The 10,355-nt window shown below is 45.3% G+C and overlaps 1 protein-coding gene across 4 annotated transcripts; it reads left to right on the top strand.

Annotated features, from left to right (window-relative positions):
- The first annotated feature begins 522 nt into the window (after positions 1-522).
- Tlr6 (toll like receptor 6) lies at positions 523-9,538 on the top strand. Of its 4 annotated transcripts, none has more exons than XM_087909009.1 (4): positions 523-599; positions 2,517-2,774; positions 4,207-4,387; positions 5,072-9,538. In XM_087909009.1, exon 4 carries the CDS (start codon positions 5,096-5,098, stop codon positions 7,523-7,525), a length of 2,430 nt encoding a protein of 809 aa, XP_087765135.1. In that variant the 5' UTR covers positions 523-599; positions 2,517-2,774; positions 4,207-4,387; positions 5,072-5,095; the 3' UTR covers positions 7,526-9,538. The 4 variants fall into 4 exon arrangements, with proteins under 4 accessions (XP_087765135.1, XP_087765134.1, XP_087765136.1 ...); XM_087909008.1 differs by lacking the exon at positions 523-599 and adding an exon at positions 1,572-1,658; XM_087909010.1 differs by lacking the exons at positions 523-599; positions 4,207-4,387 and adding an exon at positions 1,572-1,658.
- Positions 9,539-10,355: the final 817 nt, after the last annotated feature.

Here is a 10,355-nt window from a genome sequence, read left to right on the forward strand (position 1 = left end):
GACACCTGATGTTCATTATCATCCCTGAAAGTCACAACTCTGATCATTCTGCAGATAAAAACAGTCTCCGCAAGGTTAGACAACTTGGCCAAAGCCTCACAGCTCGCAAGTAGCCACGGGAGGAAGTCAGCCCACTGTGTTCTCGCCTCTGCCCATTCCGCTGTCATGTGGGCTCTTCCATGTTACTCGAATTTGACTGGTTTGGTCTTCCCCTTGAAAGCGTTTCTGAGGATTGCAGCAACCTCAGCGAGAAAAGCGCCTGCCTCCCCAAATGTCAACATTATTATGCAACACAGTTGAGACATGAGTCATGTGACCAGTTTTCAGTGATGTGTACGTGTGCGCCTGCATGCGTGTGTGCGTGCGTGCGTGTGTGTCCACAAGTTTATGTGTAAATATATGTATCATATGTTTCCTTAAGAAGCAGGCCCAGTGCTGCCTGCAATCCCTCCCCGTCTCTGGCTCCTCTCCCCTCCGCCTGTGTCCCCTCTCCTGGTGACCCCCCCCCCCCGACACCCACTGCTCACAAGCTGCCAGCCTTGCCTCCCTCCCTGCTTGCTGAGCCTCCCCAGTTCTCAGCAGACTTCCTCTTATGTTCGGTGAGTAAGGATGAACAGTAAGAGCTTTCTCTTCCCTTTCTCCTGAAAGTAGAAGTAATTTCTTCCTATGCTCAGCATTGTCCAATGCAATGCACAGTCTTAACGTGCTTTGGCAGTGAGATCAATTAATGCTTAATTACTCATGTATTTAGTTCTTCGCACAAGCTAAAGGAGTGAGAAGGCTTGGGAAGGGAACACCCGGCTGAAGGGTCTGGCCTTCCTTCTCTTTGCCTTCCAACCTGGACTGGAAGCATTCTCAAATTCTAAACAGTCTTTATAAAACTAATTTCTAGTCTGGTCTAGAAGGATTCCAGCATTGCTTGCTCTTCCAGGATTAAAAATTAGAGCATGCAGCTGGGCAGAGGTGATGCACGCCCTTAATCCCAGCACTCGGGAGGCAGAGGCAGGCGGATCTCTGTCAGTTCGAGACCGGCCTGGTCTACAAGAGTTAGTTCCAGGACAGTCCCCAAAGCTACATAAAAACCCTGTCTCAAAAAACAAAAACAAAAACAAAACAAAACAAAACAAACTAGAACACCCAATAGTATCCAATGTTGTCAGACTGTGAAGTCAGGCTAATTGTGTATCAATCACAAAACATCTCTTGACAATTGACTTTCCAAAAAGCAAATGACGAGCTTAAGCTTATTTTATTTTTAAAGTATCTCTGTCAGTCCCAAGATGCTCAAACCGTGCTTGAATGACAGAGGCTATTCTGGGGGTAAACGTGAAGGATTGTCGTAGCAGAGAATCGAGTCTCATAACTTCCTGTCCTGGCAGCGATTTAAGATTTAGTCTGAAAATGTAAAACGTGCCTTAGATAAATACTTCTAGTAATAACAAAAAGTTCATAATTTGCTCCAAGGATTTATAAGCTCTTTTAGACGGCAGCCCTGCTCTGGAATGATTTTATACGTGGGGTAATTCCACCGAGGGCCAGGAGATGGCGCCAAACCACTCACGTACCGCTGTTCCCGGGCTAAGGAGTGGGCTTGGTCAAGCACATATTTTTTTCAGAGCACTTCAGAGGTTGCTTTCTTTTCTGAGAAGGAAGTCTTGGTGAGTAAGAAGACTTTTCTGGATTTTTCAAATTATTGTGTTGACGCTTTAAATGAGAAAGAAAATGGTAACGTCAGTGTAGGGAATAGGTAACCTCTCTTTGAAATTTTTGCAAAATGATTTTGTGTTTGGTGTTTTAAAGTGTGGTTATCGTTTGAACTACCTAAGACAAATGTGTGACTTAACGCTAGACAGAAGGCAGCTGGCATTTCAGCAGTAGCTAAGGAAGTGAGCAGACTCGTGTGATTTTTCCACCCTGGTTTGGGTTGTTTTCTCTGTTCACGGAGTTTGTAGCCGTTTGTAGACGCGACAGCACACCGTCTGTACTGGTGTGTGGAGACAGTGTTTCATTTCCCAGTCACGTAGCACTATAATCTTAATTGGTCGGTACCTCTCACTGATTCGTGAGCGTTTTGGAGGAGAGGCTAATTGAGTCGCTCCTATGTTATTTCATATCCCCAGCGCTAGTCTCTACCGTGCCCCGTGGCCGTAGAGGACACTGAACAAATATGATTTAAGTGGTGGAAGTGACTGAGACCGGATTCCTAAACTCTGTGACCTTGAGTTCAGCTCTCTTCCTCCGCCTAAAGTCTGACAAAACCAGGTTTCTCTTGCGTTTGTGTTGACTTAATGACAAAATTCTTCTCAAACTTGCCCTTGCTTACCGTTTAACTCCCCTTCCCCTTTCCGGTAGCTTTAATTTTCACAGCGACTCCCTCCACCCGCCACCTTTGTGGTTTTTGAAATAGGGGTTGTGTTGACTGTTCCTTTTTTCTTTCACTTTTTGTTTGATGTATAAATCTTACTCCTGTTCTTTTCGACTTCCTTTGGAAAGACAGAAACTCTTGAATTTTCCAGGGAGATCTTCCGGTTGTCATGCCCCCTCAACCACGTATACACTGAAGTTGGGGGCTGCTTCTCAGAATGTGTACTCTAAGAACTGCTTGAGGTTTTGAGCAACTTCCAGGACTCACATGTGTCCTCGTGGTCACAAGACGGCTGAATGGCAGATCCCCTGAACAAGACACACAAGCTGTCAGAAGAATTTGTAGGATGGGACTTCATCCGTGAAAATCAATTCTCTACCATTGTGTTGAAAATGCCGGCCCTCTTTATGTATGTATTAATACTATAAATAATGCAAGCATGCTTATTTACACATAACATTTTATTTTGGGTATATTTCAAGTGGATTTTAAATTTTTCTAACGTATTAGTTCTTTGAGAATGTCGTACAATGTATTTTGATTGTATGCACCCCCCCAACTCCTGCCTGACCCACCCCTCTTCCCTATCTACCCACCTTAGAGGTCTCTTTTTTCCCCCTAAACACATCAAGACCTATTTTGCCATCTTATACTCTTGGGCATGTGACCTTCCACTGGAGTGTGTCAGACCTACCAAGGGCTCCACCCTGAAAGAAGACTGACTCCCCCAACATATATTACATCCTAACCTCAGTTTCCCCTCTCTCTACTCCTCCCAATGCCTCTCCTAAACTTCTCCTCTCCCCCAGAACCATTCCTCCTCCATTTTCCTTTAGAAAAGAGCAGACCTCTCAGAGATATCAACCAAATGGCGTAACAAGTTACAGTAAGACTGGGCACATATTCTCATATCAAGGCTGGACCAGGCAACCCAGCAGAAGGAATGGGGTCCCAAAAGTAGGCAAAAGAGTCAGAGACAGCCTCCACTCCCACTGTTAGGAGTCCCACAAGAACACCAAACTCCACAACCATAATATATACACAGAGGATCTAACTCAGAGCCACTCAGAGCAGACTCCCTGATTGTCGCTTCAGTCTCTGTGAGCCCCTATGAACCTTGCTTAGTTGATTCTGTGGACCACGTTCTTCTGGTATCCTTGACTCCCCCTGGCTCTTGCAATCCTTCCTCCCCCTCTTCTGCAGGGTTTCTTGATCTCTGCCTAGTGTTCAGTTGTGGGCCTCTCCATCTGTTCCCATCAGTTGCTAGATGAAGCCTCTCCCAGTTATTCTGCGATCCAAGGCTCTGTTTAAGAAATGTCTACTTTTGTGCCCCAAGCTCACAAATAATTTTACATATGGAATAGAACCCAAGAGAGGGTGGAGCCAGCCAGGGAGTCTCAGTCATTTGTCTTCCCTGAAAGACGAGGTCTGCGGGCTTGGGCACCTGCCTCTGTGTCTCCCTCAGGTAATCTTTTCTCGTCACTCAATGTCATTGATATGTACATCGATGTCTGTGATCTGATGAGATGCACATGAGGCCTTCTGGGCTCTGGAAAAAATAGTTATTGCTGACATACTTTAACCTCACACACCTTCTAGATTCTTCCATGGGCTTTATCTTTTCTTCCTGAAACATGCTCTCCCCATGTAGCCAAGGCTGGCCTGAAACTCTTAATCCCCTTTCCTGGGCTTCCCTGGGGCAGATTACCCTGCATCACTGTGGCTGGTTCCTCCCGTGTGTTTTGACATCGTTCTCTCTCTTCTCCCATTTTGTGTGAACTGTAGGAACTTCCCAAGCTTCTGATTGTCACCCGCTGAATCTCATTTCCTTACCTCTATAGCTTCTAGGCTAATAGTTGTCGGGAAATGCATGCTTCTTTTTATGAAACACATGCCAAAGAGCCGAGGTCCAGGGGCTAAAAATAAATCTCTGCCATCAAAAGAATCAATGAAATGAACCTTTGCCAGGACCCAAATGCTCCTGTTTCCCTGAAACGCGTCTGCTGACACTGAGTTGTCAAGGTGATTGTAACGGGATGGGCGAGGGTAGGAGGGTGGGATGCCACTGTGAGAATTAAGTTGTTGGTGTAGACTTCTTTGACTCCAAAGGCCAGTACACAGTCTCTGGCTGGCTTTTGGCCCCCGTGTGGCTCAGATATTTTTCTATGCAATTCAGAACCAGAGTGGTATGGATTCTTGCATGTGTATCTATGTTGATGCCTCTACACCTCTTTGCCTTCCCTTCTTTGCCTCTGTCCCCTCTTCCTGTCTCTCCTCGCCCCACTTTCCCGGTGTCTCCCTTTCTCTTACTTCTCTGGCCTTCTGGTGTGTCTATGTTTTCTTACCTCTGGCTCAGGTGACTGCAGCTAGTGGATTTGTCCTCGACTTTTGTTTTCTGACAATCACTACCCAGGAGGTTGCTCCAGTCCTGAGAAAGTTCTGAGTATGGAATAAAGGTGTTGCCCTTCCCCCAAAAAACCCTTTAGGAAGGATTTTTGGGGTTAATCCTTTAGCCCCCAGACTAGTCAAAACAATCACGGTACTTTGATTGAAAGTTCATGTTGTCCCCTGAGAAAATTTCACATAAAAACATGGGCTAGTGACGAGTGCTAGAGAGGATGAAGAAAATATCCGAGTTTCTGAGAAGTGGAAGCTTAAAAGCCATTATCTAATCTTTATTCACCTTAAAGTCTCTCTCATTTCTAGGACTTGAACTCAAGTAAAAATACTATGAAACAAGTGGTACAGTCCCTTTGGGATAACCACTGCATCATGACCCGACGTAGAGAACCCACTGCGGGAAGTTTCCATTTTGTTTGCATCCTGGCCTTCATAGTTGGAATCATGATCCAGTTCTCTGATGAACGTGAGTCTGCAGTAGACTATTCAAACAGGAACCTAACTCGTGTCCCCAAAGACCTGCCGCCAGGAACAAAATCCTTAAATCTGTCTCAAAACTCCATCCCCGAGCTCCAGATGTCTGATGTCCGCTTTCTACCGGAGCTGAGGGCTCTGAGGCTCTCCCATAACAGAATCCAGAGGCTTGATTTTGGTGTGTTCAAGTTCAGCCCGGATTTAGAATATCTGGATGTCTCTCACAATCAGTTGCGAAACATCTTTGGCTGCCCTACGGTGAGCTTGAAGCATTTAGACCTCTCATTCAACGACTTCGACGTGCTGCCCGTGTATAAGGAATTTGCCAACTTGACACACCTGAGTTTCTTGGGATTAAGTGCTACGAAGTTCCGACAATTGGATCTGCTCCCGATTGCTCACTTGCACCTAAACTACATTCTTCTGGACTTAGTGGGTTATCATGTCAAAGATGGTGAGAATGAAGGTCTTGAGGTTCTGAATACCAACACTCTTCATTTGGTCTTTCATCCAAGTAGCTTGTTCTCTGTGCAAGTGAACATATCTGTGAATGCTTTGGGATGTTTACAATTGAGTAATATTAAATTGAATAATGGAAACTGTCAAAGGTTAATTACATTTTTATCAGAACTCACCAGAGGTCCAACCTTATTCAATTTGACTCTCCACCACATGGAAACAACCTGGAAGTGCTTTGTTGAACTTCTCCAATTTCTTTGGCCCCGACCAGTGGAGTATCTCAATATCTACAACCTAACGATAACTGAAAGCATCAATCATGAAGAGTTTATTTACTCAGAGACAGCACTGAAGGCGCTGACAATAGAGCATGTCACAAACCAGGTGTTTATCTTTGCAAAGGAAGCGCTGTACTCCGTGTTTGTGAACATGAACATCAGGATGCTGACCATCTCACACACGCCTTTCATACACATGCTCTGCCCTCACTTCCCAAGCAAGTTTACGTTTCTGAACTTCACCCAGAATGTGTTCACAGACAGTGTATTCCAAGGCTGTTCCACCTTAGGGAAACTGGAGACACTTATCTTACAAAAGAATAGCTTGAAGAACCTTTCCATGGTAGGGCTCATGACTAAGAACATGTTCTCTCTGGACACTTTGGATGTTAGTTTGAATTCCTTGGACTCTCATGCATATGAGGGAACATGCACTTGGGCTGAGAGCATATCGGTGTTAAATCTTTCTTCAAACGTACTTACTGACTCTGTCTTCAGATGCTTGCCCCCCAAGGTCAAGGTCCTTGACCTTCACAACAACAGAATCATGAGCATCCCTAAAGATATCACCTACCTGCAAGATTTGCAGGAACTCAATGTTGCATCCAATTCTTTAACGGACCTTCCCGGATGCAGGGCCTTCAGCAGCCTTTCTGTGCTGGTCATCGAGCATAATTTAGTTTCCCACCCCTCAGTGGATTTCTTCCAGAGCTGTCAGAAGATCAGGTCCTTAACAGCAGGGAACAACCCGTTCCGATGCACCTGTGAGCTGAGAGAGTTTATCAAAAACATAGGCCATGTGTCAGGAGATGTGGTAGAGGGCTGGCCCGATGCTTACAGGTGTGACTCCCCAGAAAGCGCTAAGGGGACCCCACTGCAGGACTTCCACATGTCTCCATTGTCCTGTGATACTGTTCTGCTGATTGTCACTGTCGGGGCCACTTTGCTGGGGTTGGTTGCCATCGTGGCTTTCCTCTGCCTCTACTTTGATCTGCCCTGGTACCTAAGGATGATGTGTCAGTGGACACAGACCCGGCACAGGGCCAGGAACATCCCTGAAGAGGAACTCCAGAGGAAGCTTCAATTCCACGCTTTTGTCTCATACAGTGAACATGATTCCTCCTGGGTGAAGAATGAATTACTACCAAACCTAGAGAAAGATGGCATACAGATTTGCCTCCATGAGAGAAACTTTATCCCTGGCAAGAGCATCGTGGAGAACATCATCCATTTCATCGAGAAGAGTTATAAGTCCATCTTTGTGTTGTCTCCCCACTTCATCCAGAGTGAGTGGTGCCATTATGAGCTCTACTTTGCCCATCACAATCTCTTCCACGAAGGGTCTGATAGCTTAATCCTGGTCTTGCTGGAGCCCATCCAGCAGGATAACATTCCCAGTAGGTACCACAAGCTGCGGGCTCTTATGACACAGCGAACTTACTTGGAATGGCCTGCGGAGAAGAGCAAACGTGGACTCTTTTGGGCCAACCTTAGAGCTTCTTTTAGTACAAAGTTAATATTAGTCCATGAAGAGGACATGGGAACTTGAAGTTTGGATTTCCAACTTACTGAACTGCCAACTTGGACTCCCATGAGCATTGTGGTTTTACGTCCCTAGCTCGAGCTACTTCTTTTATGGCGCCCTAGTTCCGGGTCTGTGACTCTGATAAACAGCATAACGGAGGAAAAGTCTTCTCCGGGCTTGTGGTTGCAGTCTATCTTGAAGGGGAATCGAGGCAGGAACTTAAAGCAGGAGTCTGGAGGCAGGAATTGAGGCAGAGACTGTGGAAGAGGGCTGCTTTCAACCTTTCTCTCCGCATCTTGTTCCGTGTGCTTTCTTATCGCACCGAGGGCCACCTGCCCAGAGGTGGCATCACCTACTAGGGGCTGGACCCTCCCACATCAATAGTAATCAAGAAAATGTCCCACAAGCCTGCCTGCAGTCTGACAGAGACATTTTCTTATTTGAAGTTCTTTCTTCCCAAATGTGACCCTAGCTGGTGCCAAGTGGACAAAACGAAAACAAACAAAAACAAACAAACAAACAAACAAGCAAAAACCTAACACATATGATTTGGAGATAAAATGTCCCTAACGGCTCATGCTTGAAGGCCTTGAGGAAGATTCTGATGGTGCTATCTTAAGTAGCTTACAAAGGTGCTAACTTCATCAATGGAGTTACCCACCGCTGAGTTCACAGCTGTACGGGTCATTAGGATGGGGGTCCTAAATCTAGGAAGTAGGTCATTAAGGACATGCCTTTGAAGGTTATATTTTCTTCAAGGCTCATTTTTCTTTCTTTTCTTGCTTTTTTTTTTTTGTTTTTTGAGACGGGTTTTTCTATGTCACAGTTTTGGCTGTTCTGGAACTCACTTCATAAACCAGGCTGGCCTTGAACTCAGAGAGATCCACCTGCCTCTGCCTCCCAAGTGCTGGGATTAAAGGTGTGCGCCACCACCGCCCAGGGTTTTCTTGTTGTTCTTAAGTCAGGATCTCACCATATGTAGTTCAGATTGTCCCTGAGCCTAGTGTGACCCTCCTGCCTCAGCCTCCCAGTGCTGGCATTGACAGAGATGAGCTGCCACAGTTAGCTTAGGAGTGTGTTCTCGCACTCTCTCCCCACCTCTTCCCTGTGCTCCAGCATCACCATAGGGTGAATAATTCCCCACACACACATGTCCCCACTGCCATGATACTCTGCATGACCTCAGGTCCCAAAGCCAGGGACTCAGGTGAACTTGGATTGAAGCCATGGTCACTTCCTCCTTTGTTCACATGAGGTCTTCAGTCACAGCGGCAAAAGGCTGACAGACACAGTTTCTGTCTTCTCCGTGTCTTTGGCAGAGAGTAGATGGACATTCTGGTGCCATTGAGCTGTGGGCTGAGGCTGCAGGGTGGGTGCGACACTCGGTTTATTAGTCAGAGGCAGCTCAGTTGCATCCGGCTTGCCTGTCTGTTCTCACGGTGACACAGTCATTTTTAGGGAAATACTCTATCCTTCACAGAGAGTTCCCTTTCCCAGATGGAGCAGTAAGCTCTACATGGCTTCCTGTGAGCCAGACAGAGGGCAATGGTATGCGTCCGTCCTCACAGAGTCCCTTAGTTGCTTATCGACCTGCGGCTGGGCTTCACCCTCCTGTGTGTGTTCAGGTAGATTGGTATACGCTTCGTCAGCAGGCAGGAGGAGCTGAAGATGTTCACAGGTTTAGAGAAGAAAAAATTCTCGCCTGATGCTACAAAAATGGAGGGGGAGGGGGTTATTGTTGACTAAATTTTTTTCTTTTCGTTTATTTGTGTGTTTTGATTTTTCTTGGTGAATGTTTTATTTGGAGAATAAAACATTGAAATTACTAAGAACTTTCATGTCAGAAAAACATAGATATAGATATTTGATCTTGTTGTAGGAAAGAACTTTTAAATTATCAAAGAAGTAGGGCATATACCTTTAACCCTGTCCTTGGGAAGCAGTAGAAGTCAGATCTCTGAGTTTGAGACCAACCTGGACTATACCGTGAGATCCTGTCTCAAAATCAAATAAACAAAATGTCAATGGCTTGCTGAAGTGGACGTCTTAGTTAGGGTTTCTGTTGTCTGAAGAGACTCCATGACTGCAGCAACTCTGATAAAGGAAAACATTTACTTGGAGCTGGCTTACAGTTTCAGAGGTTTAATCCATTATCATCACGGCAGGACATGGCTGGACACAGGCAGACATGGTGCTGGAGAGGTAGCTGAGAGTTCTACATCTGGATTAGCAGGCGGCAGGAAGAGACAGTGACATTGGGTCTAGCTAAGGCATCTGAAACTTCAAAGCCTACTCATAGAGACATATTTCCTCCAACAAGGTCACACCTACTCTAACAAGGCCACACCTCCTAACAGTGCCACTCCCTATGGACCTATTGAGTTCCTTTTTATTCAAACCACCACAGGCACCTTGTACAGACTAGTAATAGCCAACTGCTAAATATTCATCAATTCTGCAGCCAGATATCAGCTATAGTGGGAACACTGGCATTCCAAATATCAACAAATGCTACAAACCCATTAGCACTCAGTTGAATGGCAACAATAAGAAAGGAAATATAAGGACATAAAATATACTTTGTTTTAAAAAGTTGTGAAAGTGAAAGATGAACAGGAAGTGAAATGTCTGAGTGAAGTGGGAAGCGCCAAAGTCAGAAACAAAAAAGAGAATGTACCATAAGGTACTAAACTATGACCCCAATATAAAAACAGTTTTATTCTATGAACAAATAAAGTGGTACAAATTGTTCTCTAAATAGGAAAAAGCTCAATGATATGATACAGTGAAAAAGAAACAGTTAGGAAATACTGCTCCACATCACTGAAGGTCACAGAATCTGCCCAGTCTACAC

This window comes from Myodes glareolus, chromosome 8, assembly GCF_982192425.1.
Source record: "Myodes glareolus chromosome 8, mMyoGla1.1, whole genome shotgun sequence".
NCBI classification, from domain to species: domain Eukaryota; kingdom Metazoa; phylum Chordata; class Mammalia; order Rodentia; family Cricetidae; genus Myodes; species Myodes glareolus.